This window comes from Clinocottus analis, unplaced genomic scaffold (genome assembly GCF_023055335.1).
Source record: "Clinocottus analis isolate CAN_PGR_092001 unplaced genomic scaffold, fCliAna1.0.p SCAF_24, whole genome shotgun sequence".
NCBI lineage: Eukaryota > Metazoa > Chordata > Actinopteri > Perciformes > Cottidae > Clinocottus > Clinocottus analis.
The window spans coordinates 5,555,434-5,578,462 of record NW_027175976.1 but is presented as its reverse complement, the minus strand read 5'-3'; the positions used below and the strand labels follow the sequence as shown (position 1 = coordinate 5,578,462).

The 23,029-nt window shown below is 44.9% G+C and overlaps 1 protein-coding gene across 2 annotated transcripts in view; it reads right to left on the bottom strand.

The window, feature by feature from the left end:
- The window catches only part of LOC137793936 (fibroblast growth factor 14-like), a 44,777-nt gene extending 22,811 nt beyond the window's left edge, over positions 1-21,966 (bottom strand). Inside the window, exon 1 of one of the 2 annotated variants that reach the window (XM_068590400.1) lies at positions 21,509-21,966. In XM_068590400.1, the coding sequence (XP_068446501.1) occupies positions 21,509-21,788 (280 nt within the window). In that variant the 5' untranslated portion in view covers positions 21,789-21,966. Of the gene's footprint in view, positions 1-4,570; positions 5,184-21,508 lie in introns of those variants that run through there. The other variant, XM_068590401.1, reaches the window with a different exon arrangement.
- Between the last annotated feature and the right edge of the window lie 1,063 nt (positions 21,967-23,029).

The window sequence follows — 23,029 nt, the reverse complement described above, 5'->3', positions numbered from 1 at the left end:
AGTGAGAATAAATTGACGACCTCCCTGCAGCGACTCACAGTCTAATCAATAACCTGTAACTCGTCACACTGTATTGATTGATTAGTGCAAACTTGAATTGAGCCAACACTCCAAAGGAAGTATCCATCTTATGTGAAATCATTTATCGTGTTATAGATTTTTAATCACATAGTCCCGTCCCATTAGGAGTAAAATTACAGATCAAATGGTGTTATTGTTGGTTTTGGCACAAGTCCCAGCTGTAACAGATGAAAGATCAATAACTCTCCACAGGAGAAAACTCTCCATCTATTCATGTTTCTATCCATCCGTCTCACGTCCAGTTATCGCTTCGCTCATTTACGACCCGTGACGTTCCCACAGTGACATTCCCAGAGCCGTCGGGGTGACGATCCCACTCGTCCCAGTGCCTCCAAATTCTGTCTGTTACTAGGGACATTCCCATTCGCGCGTTGCCACGGCAACTGCCTCGTGATTCCAGACTGTTCCAGTGAAGGGTATTCCCCCATCCACACACACACACACACACACACACACACATTTCCATCATAATGTGATCTGATTCAATCAGTCAGGCGGCCACGCTGATTTGACATGTCATATTGTCTGTTAATTTGCTCCAGTCTGAGTCTCAATACAGTGTTTAACACAGTATCAAACACAAACATGGGCGTCTCATACAAGAGATGCATTGAATACTCTCTCGTTTTCACACACACACACACACACACACACACACACACACAGCGCTAGAAGAGATGAAGAATTTACGAGCAGCAAGTGAACGCAACCATTTCATCCTCATTTACATTACAGTATTAGAGAAACACTTTGGGTGCCGAAAAGAGTGGATTTCTTGTTAAAATGCAGATGCTTTGAGACCATTCAGGTCGGGTTCAGATGTGCATCAACTCTGAACCGGCGGCAACGGGACCTGCACTACACATTTTACACAGGTCTGTGCCACACATCATCCCCTTTCCAGCTTTGACAAGAATACAATTTGGAGTGAAACACTGATGTCGACTATTGATTATCCATAGCTGATTATTAGTAGGCCTTGAATGAAAGGCAAGGGAACACCCTGCGCAGACAGCCAATCCATCACACGGAGAACATACACACAGAGTTCACACCTGTGTTTTAATAAGTCAAAGTTCCACTGGACTATCCCGGAAAAGCACATCTGGCTCCTATCAACGTGAGGAGCAGCGTCCTCATCGCTCATCTCTGCAGCGACTCCTTAATTTGGCGTGTCCATAATCTCGCCCTCTCGGTCACGACGCAGAGTTCATCATGACCACGGTTGAAGGCGGGACGCAACATCAACACAAAATCAAGAGCTTTTGGTGGTTCAGCGCCGTCTTCAGCCACAGGAACTAACAAGCACTCAGGCTTCCTTGTGAGCGTCACATAAAGACACAACGCAGAAGAATGTCAGAGAAATGTCAGAGAAAAGTCTGAGAGCTTGTTCACCTTTCAAGGACATCTGTGGCGAACTGGTCTCAGGGAAGTAGCCAGAACACAGAGCATTTGAAGACCTGCAATATCAGGGTCCGTTCCAGAAATCAAGGCCTGAAATGGGTGCTTGCAAAGAGCAAGGAGCGAGAGGAACAGTATCTACTGTGCACAATAAATTACAGAACTATTTAACTGACTGACAAGACAGACTGTGAGAAATACTGATTGTGTAGGCTGAACAACTAGTACTCAAAACAATGTGTTTGCCGTATTAATCGATAATAAAAATCATCACTTAATGCATCCCTTCTTCTCTCATCTCCTCTTTCCTGTGAACGCCACAGAATGATACGCATAAAGTAAAACATCATTCCTTCTGACAGCTGGGATATTTCTCACTGCTTTGTGGTTTAGACGTTTACCTGCTGACATCCGTCTGTCAGAGCAGAGCAGAACTCAGTCGCACATCAACCTCTCTGAGCTCGTTTGTGTGACGAACGACGAGAAGAAACTGCTTTAAATGTAATTTATTGTCTCTTATCTTTCCCAGAACTTGCCATGTCGCTTGTATTTCATCAAAGTGTTCATTTATAATACAAAATCAAAAATATGTTGCAGAGTTAGACCTGGAGGCACGGGGGAGAGCGTACCTTCCAGCCCAGCTTTGCATTTATTCATCTGTCTTTCTGTTCTCATATGGATATATTACAGCTGCATTTCAGTGGCGGCATGTGATACGAGAATTTATTTCTTGGCCGTTGTGTGAATCAGACGTTGGGAATTTCAACGGACACATGATTCATATATTTCGATTAAAGCCACCGAAAGCCAATATTTATTTTCTTTTCATTTGGCGGGGAATCCGGTCCACCATGTCACAATCAAAGCCTCCACTCAAAGTCGGACTGGAGAGCTTTAGGTAGGGCGGCAGCTCTTTAAGACTGATTTCATGGCGGGATTTAAATACTGTCCTCCCACACCAGGGCTGTGAACTGTCCACTCAGACGTCTAATTACTAATAATGACGCGCTGATACGAGCCGTGGGCGAGAAAAAGCCTCCATCATATCAGGAGTGGACTGATCACATTTAATAAAAAGCCAATGTTGGCTCCACGTCAGTCTGACTCTCGGGCAAGTTTGAGCTGTATTTCAACCACATTTTTGATCGCGTAATGACGGCTGCAGATAATTTTGTCTCCTTCACAAAACCTCTGGAAGACAGTAGGGGATGTTGGCATATCTCTCTCACACACACACACAAACACACACAGACGGACAGAGCACAGAGGTTGTGGACGTTGCCAAGCTTTCACCAGCAGCTCTCACAGCTGGGAACACAGATGAGGGAGTGACGGAAGAGGGTGGAAAAAGAGGGAGGGTAAAAAGTAAAATGATGCTGGAAGGTAGGATGAAAAGATCCGAGGTATGTGGGGATGATTGGGTGGAGAGAAGAAGGTGATGAGCAAAGGTGACAAAGGGGAGAAGAGAAAGGAGGAGGAAGAGAGGGGGAGAATGAAAGGAGAGGGGAAAGATATACACGAAATGAAGCTAGAGGGGATGAAAAGATCTAAGGTTGGGAGAGAAGATTAGGATTTAAAGGAGGAAGAGTGATATAAATGAGGAGAGGAAGGAATGAGGAGACAAGTGTCATAAAAAGGGAAATAAGGAAGAGAAGGAGGTAAAAGCAGAGGAACTGAAGGTGGTACGTGAGGAAATGAGGATGTAAAAGAGAAAAGGTAGGAAGATAAATAAGGAGAGGAAAGGAGACTGTTGTCATCCATTCTTTTCGGAAAGGATAAAAGGGAACAAGGATGTAAGGAGGGATGAAAAGATGGAGGATATGATGATATAAGAAGGGCGGAAGAAGGGTCAAAAGGAGGTTGGGGCAGAAAAAGACAGAAGAGAAACGAGGGATGACAAAACAGGGGAAATTGCATAACTAAAGACTCCTCCTGTGAGGAACAAGGGAAGAGGGGATAGGAAGATCTAAGGTAGGGAGAAAAGGTGACAAAAAAGGGAAGAGAAGGGAGGTTGTTGTTGAAGAGAAGAAGGACAACAAGGAGAGTAGCCTACGTGAGGGTGAAAAGTGTCAAGGGAAAAAGGAAGAGAAAAAAAATCAGAGTAAGTGAAGCGAGAGGAGGTGACAAAAAAGAAAAATGGAGGTAAGAAAAGGAGGAGGTGAGGACCTGTAATTTGGCTCTCACATCCCACATATTCCCATCACTCGCCAGACTCCTCACGATGGCCTCTCCTCTATCTCTTTCCTGCCTCCTCCTCTCCTCCCTTCATCCACCCATCCCGCCGGCACCTGCTGCTTTCTCACACAATCAATTGATCACAACAGCACTTGTCGCCTCTGCTAACACTCTTCTCATTAATCCCCATTCGCTGCAACATCTAATCAATTCTCCAGACCCGTCCCAAGTTTGAGTTGGACATGACATCTGAATGGTGAGGAAATGTTTGACTTTTTAACCTCCACATGAAGAAACACATTCACGTTTCCCCAATCAACAAATCAGGTTGAGCACGGTGTGATTTCAAAATAAGAGAGGTGGTAGTGGTGTCCTTGTCACTGCCTTTAAGTCTGACGTCCTGCTCCTGCTAAGGCAACGTCTGCCCGTGGTGACAGAGCTTTCTGAATTATGAGCTGGAAATGAGAGAGCAGGGTAGAGATGCACAGAGACAGACACACAGAGAGAGAGAGAGAGACGAGACAGACTAATCTGTGGCTTCAATAATGGATGTACCTGGAAACTACTGAACCATAGGGCACTACAAGACATGACAGTATGTGCGCGTGTGTCACCACAGAGCAGAGAGAGGGGAAAAAGAGGGGAAGGGCGAGTCTGTCAGTCTGTGTGTTTGTGCATGATATTGGGGTGTGTGCGCGTGAAAGAGCGCGCGCGAAAGAGAGCGTGCACCAGGCAGGCCCGTGCATGTGCGAGTGTGGTTGTGTATGACTGTGGCCGCGCGTAAAAGTGCGTGCACCTGTGCATGCGCGTGGAGGCGCGCACCCGCATATCAATACATTGGCGTGCGTGCGATTGTCTGTGTGCAGTGTGCATGCATGTGCGCGTGTGTCCAACCCCCCATCTCCCCCCACACCTTGTCTCCGTAGCCTCCGCTTCTTCAGGCCAAATATCCGGACTTTGGAGAAGATGTCGACCAGGTTCCCGTTGCACAGCCCCGGCTTCTTACCGGGGCTCTTCCGCCGCCGGTGAGGAGTCGGCCGGTGGGCGTGTTGCTCCCTGGCCTGCCGCTTCTGCCGGATCAAACCGCTGGCGATGGCCGCTGCCATGTCTCCGCCGAAACAAAAACAGCCCCGTCTCCGTGCGACACGCCAGTCTCTTCGGCTGTGTCCACCGGAGGGGACGGAGCGCAGACTAAACCAGACGCAAACCTCCGGTCTCCGCGTTACCGGCTAAAACGGCTCCATACTTGAGCCACAAAGCGCTAAAGTCCAAAATGTGCACACCGCCTCCCGTTACAGCATATTCTCTGTCATCACTATCCCTCCGGGCCGTTGCTTCCTTAAACCTCCAGCGGTTTACCTGTCCGTCACGTCTCCCCGGTCGGTCTGCCAGTCAGAGAGCAGCTGTCACTGAACGGCTCCGCCAACCGATTTCACTGGACCCCGTTCGTGGGTTTCTGTCCCCATGGTCAACAGGCGAGACAGACAAATCCAGGAGAAAAGGAGGACAATGCCTCAGGAAGCCATTCTGCAGCCTCTCCTCCTGAAAGCGTCCGTTTGTATTCCACTGACAGAAGCGCGAGGCGCGCGTGCAGCCGCGAGCTGCTCCAGCTGCGTGAAACTAGCGCGAGTTACCCAGAGCCCCACCGGAAAGAGGGCGTGTGGCTTTCAAAGTGCAGACTCGACAGGATTTGTGTTTGTCAAATAGATTTTATAGGCTGTATTAGTGACTCACATCACAGACACACAATTTAACCTTTTAGTGAAGACAATTCATTGTGTTCCTATTCACAGCCTTCATTTCCTCTCTTATCTTCTGGCATTTGGCTACTTGTTGCTGCCATCAAGTGGTCAACTTTCATCTCATCTACTTTTTTTTCACGGCTGCTTTATATAGGCCTACATTGTATTAAATGTGTCGCCACGCATCTATTTATGATTAATATTATTGGCTTTACATTATTATTAACATAGCAAAGCCCCCTACAGTATATGCCACCGCTGCATCTTGTGCTGTCTAAAACCATAGAGGAAAATTATTTTAGTCCTCTTTTACAATATGCCTACTTTTATGTAACACGTACCTTTAAATTTCCTGTCGTAGGTTATTGTGGAGCTTGTTTAAATGTTGTATTGGGCGCAGTGGAACACGTTTAAAGATCGCAGTAATAATTAAATTGCATTGTTATTTTGAAAGTAATGACCGGATGTCCCATTGATTGTCAGTCTGGGTAAACTGACAGCTCGAGCGCTCTCTGGACCCACTGGAGCCACGCGCCGAGCGAGCAGGCACACGCGCTCCCGAAAACAACGGTTTAACGGTGTGTGTGTGTGTGTGTGTGTGTGTGTGTGTGTGTGTGTGTGTGTGTGTGTGTGTGTGTGTGTGTGTGTGTGTGTGTGTGTGTGTGTGTGTGTGTGTGTGTCGACGTCACCGCTGGACGGTCGGCTGGAGCCGGGTAGCAGGTGGTCGGGCGCGTTTCTATCGAATGAAATGGGGCAACAACACGGCTTTCTACATCCTAACCATTACGGAAAAGCTGTTTTATATCACATTTCAGCTCGCCCCATACATCTTCACGGCAGACTCTGAACCACAGGTTTAAAAATGCAAGAGGCGGGTTAGATAAACAGGAGGAAGACCGGCCTCACATGTCTGGTTTGTCTGTACACGTGCATATAGCTCACAAAGACTACTGTAAGATTACTGAGTACTCGCACATCTCAATCAGGTGCAGCAGTCAACTGAGTATGTTTTATGAACTCTGTGCACTGGAAGGACATGGTCACTGTGTGCACTTTGCACAACCAGACAAAGTACGTCATTATGGTTATTTAAAGTTATATTGTAAACGTACGTTTTGCATTTATTTCATAAGCCATTTTGTGTGCACTGCAGAGCAGTGCAGCATGTAGGTCATCCATCTCTGGGCCTGGACCCAGCTGGACACAAAGAACGCTGAAATGAAATGTCCTTTCTTCTGTGGAAACTCATATCAAAGGAAATCCCCATAACCTTGTCCACTCTATCATCCTCATAATGAACAATGGACAGTAGAGTTTGGCCGTGTGGATTTTTTTAAGGCCTCACATGAAATGTACTCATCACATTCCAGCACCCAAAAGACATTTCCATCAGTCAGAATATAACAACTTTGCATATCAGATATTCCATTGTCTGCTGGGTTGATTGTCATCAATGTGCAGATAGAAATCATTTCCCCATTGGGATGAATCCCAATATCGAGCGACAGCGTTAGTGAATATGTTAATCTGGGTGATTACAGATAAAGACTGGAGTGAGGCTATAAGGAGCTTAAAAAACTAATTATATCACAATAAAATGGGATGTTAAGAGAACATATTAATGCTCAAAGTTTCTATTTACTGTATTGTATCATAGTGTTACATAAAATATTGGTTCGGAATAATGACATTTGCCCATGTTGTGTGAATCCAAAAAAGGACTGAAGTGCAGCGGGTGAAGCCTAAATGATTAAAAAATAATTGTATGTCGCTTCAAGGCTTCATTGTGTCAGGACACTTTAACGAGGATTATTTCAGCACCATGGACAGCGAACAGCCTCTTTCAGACACTGTCTATGTCTGCATCTTCTGCTGTGTGTGTGTGTGTGTGTGTGTGTGTGTGTGTGTGTGTGTGTGTGTGTGTGTGTGTGTGTGTGTGTGTGTGTGTGTGTGTGTGTGTGTGTGTGTGTGTGTGTGTGCTAAACAGACATACACACACAAGGCAGACAGACACAGTTTTCTTCAACGCCACAGGAATAAGCGTGTGTCGTTCATCACGTCCACTAGGTGGCACCAGAGTGTGTCAAAGGACAGCAACCCAACAGCAGCTCATGAGCTCATTAACGGTGGTTGCACATCAATAACACAGCGGGGGTTCACTGTGAGGTACATAACGATCAGCAGCAGGGTGGTACTCCTGCACAAGGTACATTTGTGAATGACTTAAAGACCGCCTCAGAAAGAGCACATTTGAGTTTTGAATGCAGTTTATCTGATTTCAGTAACTGAATACATGTCAGTATATTCATGTTTCATCATGCTACACCCTGCTTTACTTGTTAAGTTCTGTATTCACAGACTGATAGAGACACAGCAACAGCAGCAGTCTGTCACCCTAAATCTTCATCGTCTGTCCCATTTCAGCCGGTAAACACAGAATCTCCGACAGGATCTCAGGCTCTGCTGCTTTCGTCTCCGCTGTTGCTGACACACTACAATTTAGACACAGAAGGAACCCCTGCTAGCCCGGCAGAATAAAGGGAACAAAAAATATGGTGTGTGTGTGTGTCAGTCTGTGTGTGTGAGCTGATGTTTTATCCAGGTCAGCCCAAGTGAAGGAGTTATGAATAAATCAAAGCTTCATTTACATTAAAATTCATCGCCTCTGCTGCTTTTTATAGCATCAGAGGAAGGCGTGACACAGCTCTTCAACTTCAAAAGAAAAATCTTCACACCCCCTCCCTCTGCCATCCATTTATTCCACCATCCATTCACTCGACTCAAACTCGTCCCAAATCTCTCCGCTTCATTGTCCACGGTTTGCAAGAGAACACACACACCGTACTCTCTCACACACACACACACACGCACGCACGCACGCACGCACACGCACACACACACACACACACACACACACACACACACACACACACACACACACACACACACACACACACACATCATGCCGGTAAACTGAACTATGCAATAAAGAGCATAAATAAGATAGAAAATGCTGCATGTCTGAGTGTCTCGTGTTGCTCTGGGTGTGCACAGCAGCAGCGTCCTCTACGGGCAACAAAAGAAAACAGCACCCTCCACTCCCCCACCGCCTCTTCCTCCTAAACCCCTCCCTTTTACACACCTCTGCGTCTTTACAGACAATCCTTGAATGCATTTTTAGTCCACTCACCTTGTGCCTCTAATGGCCACTAGAGACAAACACATCACTATCACAGCAAACAATATTTTAACTCATCTATTGAGTTTAAGAGAGATAGTGTCTAGTTTCTCGTGTGATTTACTGATAATTAATGCCAATAATTAACAATAATTCATACACTGGTAATGCTCATCTGGGAGCTGCTTAGTTCACCTATATAGTTGATATGTTAAAGTTTAGAGATCAATAGAGCCACAGGTTATGTTACAGTCATGTAAATATTTTCCTCATGCAAGCATGGAGTAGTTTTGGCTTTTTGTCTGATAGCAAGAGCCTGTCAGGTGTGATGTCAACCTGCTAATGCAGTGTGTATGTGTCCCATCGGGATCAGGGATCAAACATCGGCAATGACATGTAGAGGCTGAGACTCTGTCTTTTTCCTCAAACACCAACAAAGGAGAGGAATAAAAAGAGGAAAAAAAGTGATTGTGCTGTACCGGCACCAAAACTGTCGACTACCTTGAGAGGAGAAGTGAACATGTTGCATGTGGGAGGATGAAGATGACTAATTGGTTCAGATCTTTGTTTTCTGTGCGTCCACCAAGAAGCTCATAGATGCACAATAGAAGGACCAGATGGGGAACATTGTCTCATAACAGTGTCACTGAGTTTGTTGCCTTATTTGAAACACTTTAAAAGTATTGTAGGACATTTTGTGTGGGTCTGTGTTGGTCTATGCATCTTAGTTTCAAGGAGTTGACAGTGGAGACTTGTTACTTTCATAACTTTACATGTCTGACACCAAACTGCTTAAAGGAATAGTTCAACTTTTTGGGAAATCAGCAGTTTCCTTTCTTTAAAAGATGATGATTTGAACGTGTAATTATTTCCCAAATTGATTAACTATTGAATGTTAGATTCACAGTGAGCTTCACTCGTACTGTCCATTTTTATGAATGAGCGCGAAACTGAAGCAGCATGTCTGTAGGTGGCGCTCTTTGTTTGATCATGGCTGCTCCTCTGCTCTGAACAAACAGAGTGCGCAACAAGTGGACCGCACGTTGAGCCCGACATACCTGTGAGCACCGGCAGCAGAGAGAGAGAGAGAGAGAGAGAGAGGTGAAGAAGAGGGGAGGATGGAGAGAGAGAGAGGGAGGAAGAGGTGAGACAGACAGGGAGCTAACAGATGTGGGTGGGTGTTCCCCAGACAGGAGTGTGAGGATAGCCACTCTCAACTCAGCAGGATGAGTCATAATTCACACTCAGACTCCCGCCCACACACACACAGACACACACATAGTGAGGCGCAGACACGGGGAAATCCACTGTTACCAAGGTAACGAGTGATTAGTGACGCAGGTGGATCTCCAAACGAGAGAAAGAGAGAGAGAGAGAGAGAGAGAGAGAGAGAGAGAGAGAGAGAGAGAGAGAGAGAGAGAGAGAGAGAGAGAGAGAGAGGTCACCTGCTGAATGCAGAGGACAACATACAGATACACACAGACACACACATTTGGCATCAGTTGCAGTTATCATACTGCGCACACACACACACACACACACACACACACACACACACACACACACACACACACACACACACACTTCTCCCATCGTCTTAACTTCTTTCTTCATTTCCTTCCCTCTCTCGTCTCCTCTACTTGTTTTCTCTCATCCCCTTTCCTTGTCTGGTCCTTCCTGTTTCCTCTCCTCTACATTCAGTGTCTCCTCTTCAGTCTCCTTCTTCTCTCTTCTAATTGTTTCCACTCATCTCATCTCCTTGCTGAATCTCTTCCCCTCTCACCCCTTTTTCTTGTCTCCTCCCCTCTCCTCAGTTTCCCCTACCTTCCTCATCTCCTCCCCTCACATATACTTTCCTTGTCTTCTCTAATCTCTAAGGTTCATCCTCTTTCCTTTCCATCTCCTCATTGTCTTTCATCTCCTTTCCTTGTCTTCCTCTCTCTCTCTCTCTCCTCTCATCTTGTGACACCTCCTTTATTTGTCCTTCTCTCTTTTTCACATCTCCTTTCCTTTTCTCCTCTCCTTGTCTATCTTTGTAACATCTCCTCCTCAGCGGGGAGGATGAGAGAGGGAATGGAGGTACTGAATTATTCATCCCGCTCTCTCTTTTCTTACATCTGTCTGCTGCCTCTAGTGTCTTGAATCCCCCTCCCTCCTTTCTCTCTCTTATACCTTTTCTCTCTCATCAGATCCTCTCTTTTTGCAGCACAAAGATCAGTGAACAACTTCACATCGACTTGTCCGAAAATTCACAGGCACGCGTGTGCCAGAGGGACAAAAAGAGAGAAACACAAACAGTCTTTTTGTCATTTGTCAGTCAGGAGGATTAAAATAAACTTGATTATCACAAATATAACTTGATAAAAAGGGGGAAATGAGCCATGTAACCTTGCAATTTTTTACAGATACATGATCTGATCTAAAAGGAGTGAGGTGTATTTATTAGTTTAAAGTGACACTATTGAGTTCATGCAGTATGATAAAAAAAAGAGTCATAAAGTCAGCAAAGTGACACATTTACACAGCAGCATCTGTCCAGATTGTCATGAGAGGTCATGCAGACCGAGCGAGTCCGTCCGTCCCTCTAGAGTTGAGCAGCTGTACGTCTTACTTGGGATTCAACGTGAAAGAAGGAGAACGTGTTATTTCTTTAAGAGTTAATGAGATTTTTACGAGGACCAAAACTGAGCCCAAAAGGATTTTAAAGAAAAGCTTGACACTAAACCATTCAGCTCATGTAATTAGCAGCAAGACACCAGACTGGAGAGATAGAAAAACTGCTCATCTGGAAAGATAAGTGAAACCAGACGAATGCTTCTTTTATTTCTGAGCTCTCTTTCTGTACTGAAATGTAGCGTTATTTTATTTTTCCATACTATGGTTGCCAAATGGTTGCAACAAATTGTTTGTTTTACCCCGTGACAGTAACGTCAGCTCAGATTGACACGGCAGGATTTATTCAGAGCATTTAAACGTGTTTAGTATAACTGAGTTGACTTAAACAATATCAGCAACCCCACACGGGTCGACACTACAAGGTTAAGTACTTCAGACTCTCCACAACAGCACAATGTCAGTAACAGCTTCATGGGCCTCGAAACACCTCACAGATAACTATTGATCTCTCGTTTAAAAGCTTCAGGGACATTTCACAGGAAAAGCAACAGGAAGTGCCGTTTTAATATTTATGCTGTTGCTTTGAAGTGTGAAGTATTAACAGTGAAAGTCAATTTGTGTTGGCCATGCCTTTTCTCCAGAGTCACAAACTGTAAAATAAATAAATAAATAAATAAAAAAGACTGTCGAGACGGGATGTGTACAGTAAGCGTTCTTACCGCCATCTTAGAAGCAGCACGCTATTGGCTTTTCACAGAGAGGTCAGAGGTCACAGGCAGCTGTCAGAGCGGGCTCAGCTCATCAGTGACAATTTTCCACGCAAAATGATAACAGAAATGGAGGACTTCTGCGTCAGAGTGGTTACATAATCGCTCTGGATCTTTCCCCAAAAAGTCAGAACTACAGAGGAAGATGAGAGGAGTAGGGAGAAGAGGAGGAGGGTGGCAACTGCGAGGACGGGGGAGAGATAACTACAGAGACCGAAGCGAGGAACCCTACAAGCAAGAGTTTGCTTCTGAAAGGCAAAGCTTGGCGGAGGTGGCAACAGAGAGATTGAACGTGTGTTTGTATGACGAGAAAATGTAATGTAGGAAAACATGGCGGAGTCTGAAGCAGCGACCACCTCCACTGTAGGACATGTCTCCCTCTGGAAGACGACTGCAATATCAGCAAAAACAACAATTCATTTGTACTTTACGTTAAGAAAGAAAAGAGCATTTAGAGTCAGAGCTGTTGTTTTTTGTTGCGTTAACAATAGCATTGCGAGTTAGAGTTGGTTATGTTAGAGCTATAGAATATTTAATTATCAATCGTTAGTCTTTCTTACCCTCAGACATGCATAAATAACAGGTCATAAACCTTTCTTAGTAAAATAAAAAAATGTAAAATTCCCAGTTATCCTGTTGGTATCAACCAGTAGACGCAGATAATTATTGTTAAAAAAAAATGTAAACCAAGCCTCCCTAGTCCAATTACATAGTTGGCCGTTGAAGTTGTTTGTTTTGTTGTATTCAACGAACAGTCCTGTGAAGTTAAAGGTTGGAGAATCTGAACACAAAGGAGGTAACGATCAATTTACTGAACGATAACTTGAGGAAAGTTAACTGATTCAAACAGTGGAGGAATAAAAAGCCGTGCACCAGAAGCTCATGTTATGTCAGGCGTTCTCATTCTCTCTTTAAATAGATCATGCGGTGCGGTCAGTGAAGCGGACCGCCGTGATACCACTTCATCTCCTCTCCATTATCCAAACGCATCACGGCCAGACTTCACGGCCTTCACCTGGATGCGGTTGCTACTCCTGAGTGTGTGAGCCATCACTGCATTTCCATAAGTGACTCTCTTTGAAAGAGAAGAAAGGTTTGATTGTAAAAGAAATCACAATAGTACAATCACTTACAGTAAGTGCAGTGTCTTGCAAGATATTGTCAGAGAAATGTAGTCTGTGTATCAATACAAATTAAGTTACCCTGTCTTCCACTGTGTGAGTGAGTGAGTGTATTGTAGTGATCCGAGTCAGAAAGCACTTAGAATTAAATGGTTTTCCCCGACACGCATTCAATCTCTGCAAAACCACAACTCCCACTGCCGCTCTGCCGACAGGGCTGTTCAGTGTGCAGACCCTTTGATGAGCAGTGACAGTGAGTTTACATCACTGTAAGCTGCTCTCTGTAAGGAGTCGCGTCTCTTCTTTGATTGTGTTGGCAATTCTGTCACAACACTTTGGCATCACCTAAAAGGCTGCACACTCAAGTTTTTTTTGTTTTTTTTTAATTCTCTCGGCCTTTTGTGTAACTGATAAAAACATGTTTAACACAAGTTAACGCATGTTTTTTCAAGGTGGTTGCTGCTGAGTGAAGGAGACACACAATTAGTTTTGAGCAATAGGGACGGAGAGCGTAGGTAGATGGTGTGACAAGAGACACAACTTTGTTCAGCGTTTAAGACTCAACAAAGCAGAATGGTTCAGCTTATCTTTCTCTGCAGCTAAAGTTTGAAGCCTAATTTCAGCTGTTTTGTCCAGACGAAAAAAGGTGTTGTTCCTCCCGCCTCGCTCAGGAGAAAAGATCACAGTTGGTGTTGGATAATAACCGACGAGGTAGTAGATTTTAGAAAAGGATCTTTGTGTTGTTGTGGTCGGTCGTGGGTAAAAACTAAGAAACTCAAAAAGTTAACGAAGCCGGTTATCAAGAATAAAAACTACAATAGGCACAGTATGAAGGCACAATTGATAAAATAACTGCTCTTGTGGTGAAAGCACATTTCTTAGACCGACAGTGAGGTTGAAGAGACCTCTGACTAATCTGTTTTCCCCACATATTGTGTACAGAATGTGCATGTGTGTGTAGTAATCCCTCTCAGTGACGATGTCAACACTTCAGCAGCACAGTGAATATGAGGATCCCATTCAGCCCATGAGGCGTATAATCCAAATCGGGCCACAATGCAGATCTAAGAGCCGCACTTCTCACAGGTACAAGTGCGGCTTGAGGTGGAATACAGACATAAATACAGCGCTTTGAAAACACCGATCCTATTACCAGTTTACGGCTGCGCCCATAACCTGAGGCCTCGGAGAGAGCAGGCTAATGGCTGTGAGATGGTAGAGCGTAACAATTCATTTAAAATCAGACAAAAAAGGCATGAAATTGCTCCCAATCTTCTCGTTTCACAAGAGCGAGTTTATCAGACTATTAATTACTGGAGTTAACCATCAAAAAACAAAAAAGCATTATAATAGCATTATATAAAAAGCATTTTTTAAAAGCATTTTCATCAGAAGTGAAACCTTTTCGTTTCACCTCGTCTAATTGCTCAACATCAGCTTCAATGAATTTACTTTTTTACTGACATTTTAGAAAAGCCATTATTGGCTAAGAGCAAAGCAAAAAAGCCAAAATGATAAATAGAGCCTGCAGCCCGAAGCCGACCGTCTTCATTCATCTAAAGTTCCTCTTGAACTGGTGATATGTTTTGGCCATTGTGTCTCTGGGTTTTATGACAATGCAAATTGTGCTGATAAAAAGAGCGTGTTCCCAGTGAATTATCACCTGAGTTTCCACTCCATGTTTAATTCACCACCACAGCTTTTTCTGGAGCATTTGGACTCCATTACCTTAATCACAATACTCAACATAATAGTTAAAAGTTGAGGATTTAGTGGATTAAAACTACTTTACATGGAACAGGCAATTGGCGATGCTCGAGAGTGACGCCTGGCTTATCGTCAACTGCCATGTGTGTATATTTTTTTTAATCGGTCCAAATTCTTTAGCCGTGTAAGAGCCGAGTTGGGCTCAGACATCGTAGTGATCGTACCTTAAGATTTAAGCAGACCGTTGAAAGGTTTCAAAAGAATGACGAAGCCAAAGAAAAGTGTGAAGAAGTCAACACACAGCTACATTGCGCTTGACACATAATTAGTCTTGTTTTTTAGATTCTCTGTCAAGAGTATCTTACCTGAATCAGCTCTGCCCAAAGCTGCCTTTAGTCTCTTCTCTGCTGCCTTCAGTATAAACTCATAGTCCATGACTCTCTCTCTCACACACACACACACACACACACACCTGTTAACACGAGCCAGTTGGACTCCACTGGAAACTCACTTCATAACGTTGAGTCCCAAAAGGCGGCCTCAGATGAGGACACACACATCGGCAACACACACAAATAGTGAGCGGGACAGATATGGCGATTATGTCATGCAGGGCTGTCATCAAGCGAAAGGTTAAAGCCGACAAGGAGGGACGAGGAGTCAGCTCAAGTGTGTGTGAGGGAGAACGAAGGAAAGAAGTGGAGAGCAGAGATAAAGAGACAAGGTGTTCAGAGAAAGCTGCAGAGGGAACTCAGCATCTGTAACGTGAGCCACCATCAGTGTCTAAATTATAGCCTTTCATTCTGAACAAGAAAATGTTTTAACGTTGAACTCGAGGCCAAACTAAATTTAACAGCGTTCATAAGTTGTAATGTACATGTAATATGGTTGAAGGCTCGCAGAAATGCCAGTAAGTGCACCTTGAGTTTTTCATTTTTATTTTCTTATGCTTCAATACTGTACCACTATGATCAAGTGAGTATGTACATGTGACATCTCCAGCTTAGCCCATTATTGCTATTATTGATTACAATTATACTTTTATCATTCATAATTATTTTAATTTAGTTTAGTTTGTTAATTGTATTCTTCATGTACATTTGGTTACTTATTATGTAAACGAACCTCGTGATGATAAAAAAAGAACATAGTAAATAAATAAAAAGACAAGATAAAAATAGTACGCTACAGGACAAACGTATTTGTAATAATTGTAATAGTACTTTGTGATGAACTTAAACAAAACACTTGGCAGAGAGAGTTTCATGAAGTCAGCCTGACATTCTCCTTTTTAGCAGAAAATGAAACCGTTTAATGAGTCAGAGGCCGACTGAGTTATTGTCACATGTTTCTCTGCTTCTTATCATTCAGTCTGCGAAAAACACTTCCTGTAGGAGCCTCTGATGCCCTGCTGCTTTTTTTAAGTGCACTTGGAAAAATGACACTCAGCACTCACTCTCTCTTGACAGAAACCTGGAGAGAGAGCCGTCACACACACACACACACACACACACACACACACACACACACACACAAACACACGTTTAGTCATTGCTTCATTTGGAAAATTATAGTTTCCACTGCTGAGCGGAGTCACACTGTAATCAGCTGAGTCTCATGAGGGTTTTGTATATTTGTTTGACATCCTTCAAAAACGGAACTCGCTCAAGTAAAACGTGTCCTTTCAAAACAGAAATGCAACAATTTGGTAGATGACAGTTTCAGGGTCAGTTAAACGCCGCTTGTGTTAAAAAGAGATGAGTCGGTGAGCAGATCTGTGCTCTTTAAAAGGTCCACACACACACACACACACACACACACTAAAATATACATTGTGGAATGAACCTGAGCCTATGTCTCCTCGGGGCCCCTAAGGCCCCAACTGTGTGACTGCATATATGGAGCAAAGAGCTATAAAGAGTCTCCAATTCCTGCAGGAAATATCTGGCTATTATGCTGCTAAATGTTCACCAGCTGGCTTCTAACTGTATCTTTAACGGCTCATTTGATCTACTAAACATGTACATGTACATGAAAAAAAGCTACATTTACTACAATGAATATCACATCAGAAATTGTATTTATTTTCTTCCACCTGCAAAGTCCAGCTGAGTTTGGTTTGATCTGGTTTGAGTATATAAATGACCTGCGCGCCCGCACTGTACGTGTTTGTGTCGAGATGTGATTAGTCGACAGCTTGCGAGTGTGTGAAGTATGACGTATGTGAGGGTTCAGACGAAGGCAGATCAGAGCAGCAAAGTCAAAATGTTTTTCTGCAGACTCAGTGTGTTTCGACAATAAGGACATGAGCTAATGAGTGTTCACACACACACACACACACACACACATACACACACGGATTATGTTAGAGTACTGCACCAAAACCCTCCATGTGACCTCAGAGGACACACATCACTATGACTGTCACTATTTTGTCATCTCATCACTTTTGGACGATGTAGCAGCACGCAAGTGAGAAACAGAGACGGAGAGAGACAGGCAGACACATTTTCTTTGTTGCGAGCTTGAAGAACATATGCTGTGGGTATTTTTGATCCAAAGATTGAACTTTAAATACAATTAAACATGTAATGTATGCGCGTGTATGTGTGGGCCTTTCACTCGGAGACACAGATCCGAGTTGGCACCCCACCGCTACATTCAATCAAATATTAAGCTAGACACCTTAATGGAAATGGTGTGTGTGTGTGTGTGTGTGTGTGTGTGTGTGTGTGTGTGTGTGTGTGTGTGTGTGTGTGTGTGTGTGTGTGTGTACATGAGCTATAAAGGGTGAAACGCTCTATCTGGGTCACTTCACATGGAGCACCAGGCATTGAGTAGCACTGGGTTTTATTCCTTTTAGCAATGAATGATACTGATGCAGGTTCATCTGGAGGAGACGTTACTCTGGACCTCCATTCACGCACGTTCAGCTGTTTCTCACAGGAAATGCCCAGTGCGCCTGTAAACCGATCGCTCTCCTACGTTACTGCCACTGCTCATGTAAACTCCACAAAAACCGGCAAATTGCAAAAGGGAGCTTTTATTGTCAAACAGCTGCAGGAAATCTAATACCACATGTTTGTCACCAAGTTTAGCAGTAGATTGTACACCACAAGTTGTTCAGAGGGACTTTTGAAAGTGAATCAGGATCAGCCACAGTAAACTACTTTATCGTACATTTTAGAAATAAAATATGACTTTTATATATTATAACAATAATTATACAGATTTCAAGTAATAGCCAACTTTAATATATAATAGTGACCCAACAACATAAACGAATGGTTTCCGCTTGCTTCTTCTTTTTGAATGGGTCACGTACGCTGATGCGCGCACACACACACACACACACACACACACACACACACACTAAACAGAGCTGTATTTCTGTCTTCCCAGTGGACTTTAACTAAATAGTGCAATTCAGAGGAAAAATGGCAACAAATCCTGAGTCAGCTAAACTCTGCCTCATTCCCATCTACAGCAGGTCCATATTTCACCACCAACTGCTGTGTGTATCGCGCATAAACACACACTTACACACTAAAACTCCAAGGGAGAGAGTTTACAGTATGTGTTCTTTAATTAAAAAGAGAAAGTGACAGCTAAATGGTCCTGCTGCTGTAAATCTACGAGCCTGCTGCAGGATGCTGGTGGGAACTTACTCGTGTGTGCGTGCGTGTGTGTGTGTGTGTGTGTGTGTGTGTGTGTGTGTGTGTGTGTGTGTGTGTGCGCGTGTGTGTGTGCGTGTGTGTGTGTGTGTGTGTGTGTGTGTGTGTGTGTGTGTGTGTTGAGGCTTCCATGACAAAATGAGATCAGCCACGTTTCTGAGCTCCTGTTTGAACAATCCATCATTCTTATGTTATTAACTTATTGTTCAATATGACCTCGAGCAGATTACCCTTCAATGGAATATTACAACTGTCAAACTACATTATGCAGCATTATGTCCAATGTAACGTAGACCCCTTGAACTTTGCTTACTGTACATATATAAACATGTACTAGGACATTTTGCAGTCACATTATAAATGTATTTTTACATCAGGAAGACAAGACTGCAGCTTGGATACTGTCCATTTAATGACGTCTTAGAAAGAGGGGGTTTCATGCTGCAGGGTGTGAGACAGAAGGTTAATATCCCTGCTTATGTATCACAGCAGCACACGCGTTTCTCTCATGAGCATTTCTAGCTTCCGGACAATTTATCAAATAAGCAGAGGAGCACAGTAGGAAAAGGAATAAAAGCAGAAACAGAGCCTAGAGGACACGCAACACAACCAGACATGTGCCACTTTATAAAGTGCAGGCAATCGCGTGTTGGCAGGCAGTGAAAGGAAGCTGTGGAAATTTTGTTCAGCTGAGCTATGAGTAGAAAGATCGTCCTTTCACCTGTGCCAACACATCAATATTGATTTGATTTGTTTACACCTTTAATCTGCAAGATTAGAGGCTTGTGTTTGGTGCTAAGATCTTATTGCTCTCGTGTTTTCACAAAGATTACTTCCCGATCTCACGAGGCAAACACATGCCTTTTTTCTTGAACTATTTGTTGGTGAAGTAAAGATACATTTTGCAGGAAAGACGTACTATCCTTTCATAAACGTATGAGAATCACCTCTCTCTCACCTGTTTCTAAGAGGTTATCTGCCTCAAACTGCCTTCTCCTGCAAGTGTGGCTGCAATTTGTCACGAATGTTGATTGCCTTTATTGCCACAAGACAGTCAATGGCCAAGGCTGGCAGACACCATGCTGCAGTGTTTCTACGGATTTGATTTATAATGCATTTGTCCTCTTTAAACATCCGCTCCAAACCACAGGGACAGCACTTTGTAATGAGCCAGGGATGAAGAGAAGACACAGCATTCATGTCTTTGACCTCATTCCCTCACTTTTCAGTGCTGACTGTCCATTACCTTACTCAAACGTGTACTCAATGCCACCACAGAGTGATGTTAACGTATGGAGAAATGCAGCTGAGGGCTCTGGGAACCAATCAAGAGCCCACAGAATGACAACTTCACATTACGATGTAGCTCTGAGTGTAAACGGGCTTGCCGATGCCCGACACAGCTTTCACTTACCTCTTCTTACAACTTTCTGAACTCTTTCCACTTGTAGCGCTCTAAACAACAAAACTAATTTAGATATTTGACATTTCCCCTAAATGCCACTGGATGCTGGCTCGGAGAAAGAAATGAAAGGTTTCATTTGGGGTTAATAAGAATTGATTGACAGGTGGCTCAGCTTTTCATTTCCAGACGTGGTGGTCGTCTGTCTGGTGCCCGCATGTCAAAGAGACATGACGTTTTTAAATTACAAAAGGTAGGGAAAACTGTAAAGCAGAAAGTGTTGACTGAGCACAAGTTTGATGTTCTACCTCACTGGGAAATTATGAGATTGATTAATCAATTAATGGACCAGCCATACAAATGTTTCTGTGAAGGGAGCGATAACGTCGGCTTTTGTACATTTCATTTGCTTCAAGGCTTCTTCTGAAATACACAAACGGCACATACTCCCACTCAGATAGCATCTTAGTTCCAAGCTCAGCGATATTAAAAAAGCAATGACTGGTTTGCATATAACTTAAAAAATGCAATAACGAACAGCCTCATGGCCTGCTGTTGCCCTCTAAACACTGTACTGAGGAAACAGAGGCTCCATTGTTGATGCAATGTCAATATGCCAATAACGTCAACAATGTACACTTCCTGTTGCGATGCCAATGTCAATCTGTGTGCTGCCCTCATTCAGAGCAAAGGGAAACTCTGGTGGAGACCAAAGCAAACTATAAGGATTGGTCGGAGCATGTAGCAAAGCTAAATATGTCCTGTACCCTCTGGAGATCAAGACTATGAGACTCAAAATACTCTTGATGACATCATCTCTGCACCCTGCTGATGAACAGAGCAGGAACTTGTGACAAAGTTTCCCAGCCCTGATCTCTGAAGTTGTCTACAAGCGCACACATCCAGCTTTAGAAGATGGACGTGTTGCCGATGGTTGCACCAGACGTTTTTGAGTCCACCTGAATAAAAAAGTTGCAGTAAACAAGTGAGACCCCTCGAAGTCTGCCCCCCAAGGCACTCGGGGCTCTGCTAAACAGCACAGCATCATCTTCAGTCTTCAATCTCATGAGGAGAGACGTTTGACTGAAATATCCACAGCCACAAGAAAAACACACTCTATCCTGAATGCACAGTGGAAGTCTAAATAAGGCCATGTGCTGTTTAATCATGCAGGTTACTGGAGCCTGAACGCGTCTGCATACTGCATTAGATTTGATTTTCTGCAGCATCTCTGCCAAGCACGCACTCCTTCTCGCAGGCATTGGCACTGTATTCAGTTTCTGTGCTAATAAGTTATCACCTCTCTCTCTCTCTCCTTCGGCCCCAATCACACACCCCTCCCCTCCCTGAAGTGCACTCACTTGCTGCACAACTGCGATTGCAGAGAAACACCAGCAAGCAGCCGAACAGTGCAGTCTCGAGAGGGAATACACACACACACACACACACACACACACACACACACACACACACACACACACACACACACACACACACACACACACGCACACACACACACACCACTCCTGCGCGTATGTAGAAGCACTGAGACTGAATAAAGTATTTATCTTTCTCTATCACCCCCACACACGCACGTACACCCGCAGAAAGAGAGAGAGACACACACACATAAAACAAACTCACCAGTTGGGTTCTTGTTTTTCTTGAGGCTCTTGCCACAAAGACACTGCAGCATATGCGATCCTTTGCTGAAAATGTTGTTCCAAATAAACCGCATGGATTTGGCCGAGACGGGCGAGGAGGAGGAGGAAGAGGAGGTGGGGGACGAGAGGCGCTCCGGATGCGGCAGCCTAAAATTCACCCACCGCATGGGGGCTGGTCCGCCCCCCTGTTTGCATGCCAGCAGAGCCGGCCAGCTGTTGGGCTCAGTTCGGCGGTGCTTCGCCCTCCCAATCTGCACCATAGACAGGAATAGGAGCTGGAATCCCGGCTCGTTGCCCGGTTTCTCGGCCGGTTCCTCAACAAGCTCAGAGATCAGCAGCCGCACGTATTCCGCGTCGAAGTCGTCCTCGTGCGGCAGGAAAAGAGCGACCGCTGCTGCGCTTTTCTCCGCGGTCTCCGCCTCTGGCTGCCCCAGCGGCCGGTGGTCCTCAGCGGCGGAGGAAAGGTCGCTGCTGCTGCTGCCGCCCGGCCGCCGCGGCGAGAAAAGCCCCCGAGCGCTCCTCTTCAAATGGCGTCGACTGCCGCGCGGCGCGGGGAGAGGAGCGGCAGCGGCGGACAGGCATGCGGCGGCGCTAGCGTGAAGTCGGCGGTACGCGGCAGCTGTCGGCTTCTGCACAAAAAACCATTGCATATTAGTGGGGATCGCAGGGGTCGGTGCGTCCGTCCGTGCGGGAGGGGAGGAGGAGGGGAGGGGTGCGGATACCGGGAGTCCGTCAGCAAGTCGGTGGCATCCCTGTACCAGCAGGCTACAGCAGACAAGTACTGCAGCAGGGGGCTCCTTTCCAAACGCACACGCACGCACACACAGATACACACACACACACACACACACACACACACACACACACACACTAAGACAAACACGCACACACACAGACACGCACACACACAGACACACTCACTCACTCAGACACACTGCACGCACACGCGAGAGGCAGAATCCGTTCCCAGCAGCGCGCTGGTTCTCAGGTCTCTGGCAGTGGGAGCGCGTGCAGCGCTGAACTGGGCAGGTGGGTGACTGCGGGGAATCTCCGCACTATCTTACTTTTCCTCTTTTAAAAGTCCTTATGAATATTTGATCCGCGTTTCGGCCTCCACTTCTCAATAATCCATAAGCTCCAATGCGCCAAGATACTGCTGCCGTCTGTCTCCTCTTCCTCTCCTCCTCCTCTTCCTCACCTTGCTGATGAAAAGAAGCTGCTGGACTCTGTCTCTGCTGTCACCACTACTCCAGAAACTAGACGAGAAGAAGTAGAAGAAGAAGAAGACCACCGGGTCCGGCTCGTGGTCGTCTCGCGCTCCTCTGGTGCTTCGGCGTCTTCTTCGCTCGCGACGACCGACGGGCCGGTGAGGCGCAAGGAGGTGCACTGACTAACTATACCTCACCAGCAACAAAGTGGGAGCAATTAAAATAAGGAAACATTTCCGGTTGGCCTCTTCAAAACAAACGACCAGACCATCACAACGTTAGCAGCCTTTCAT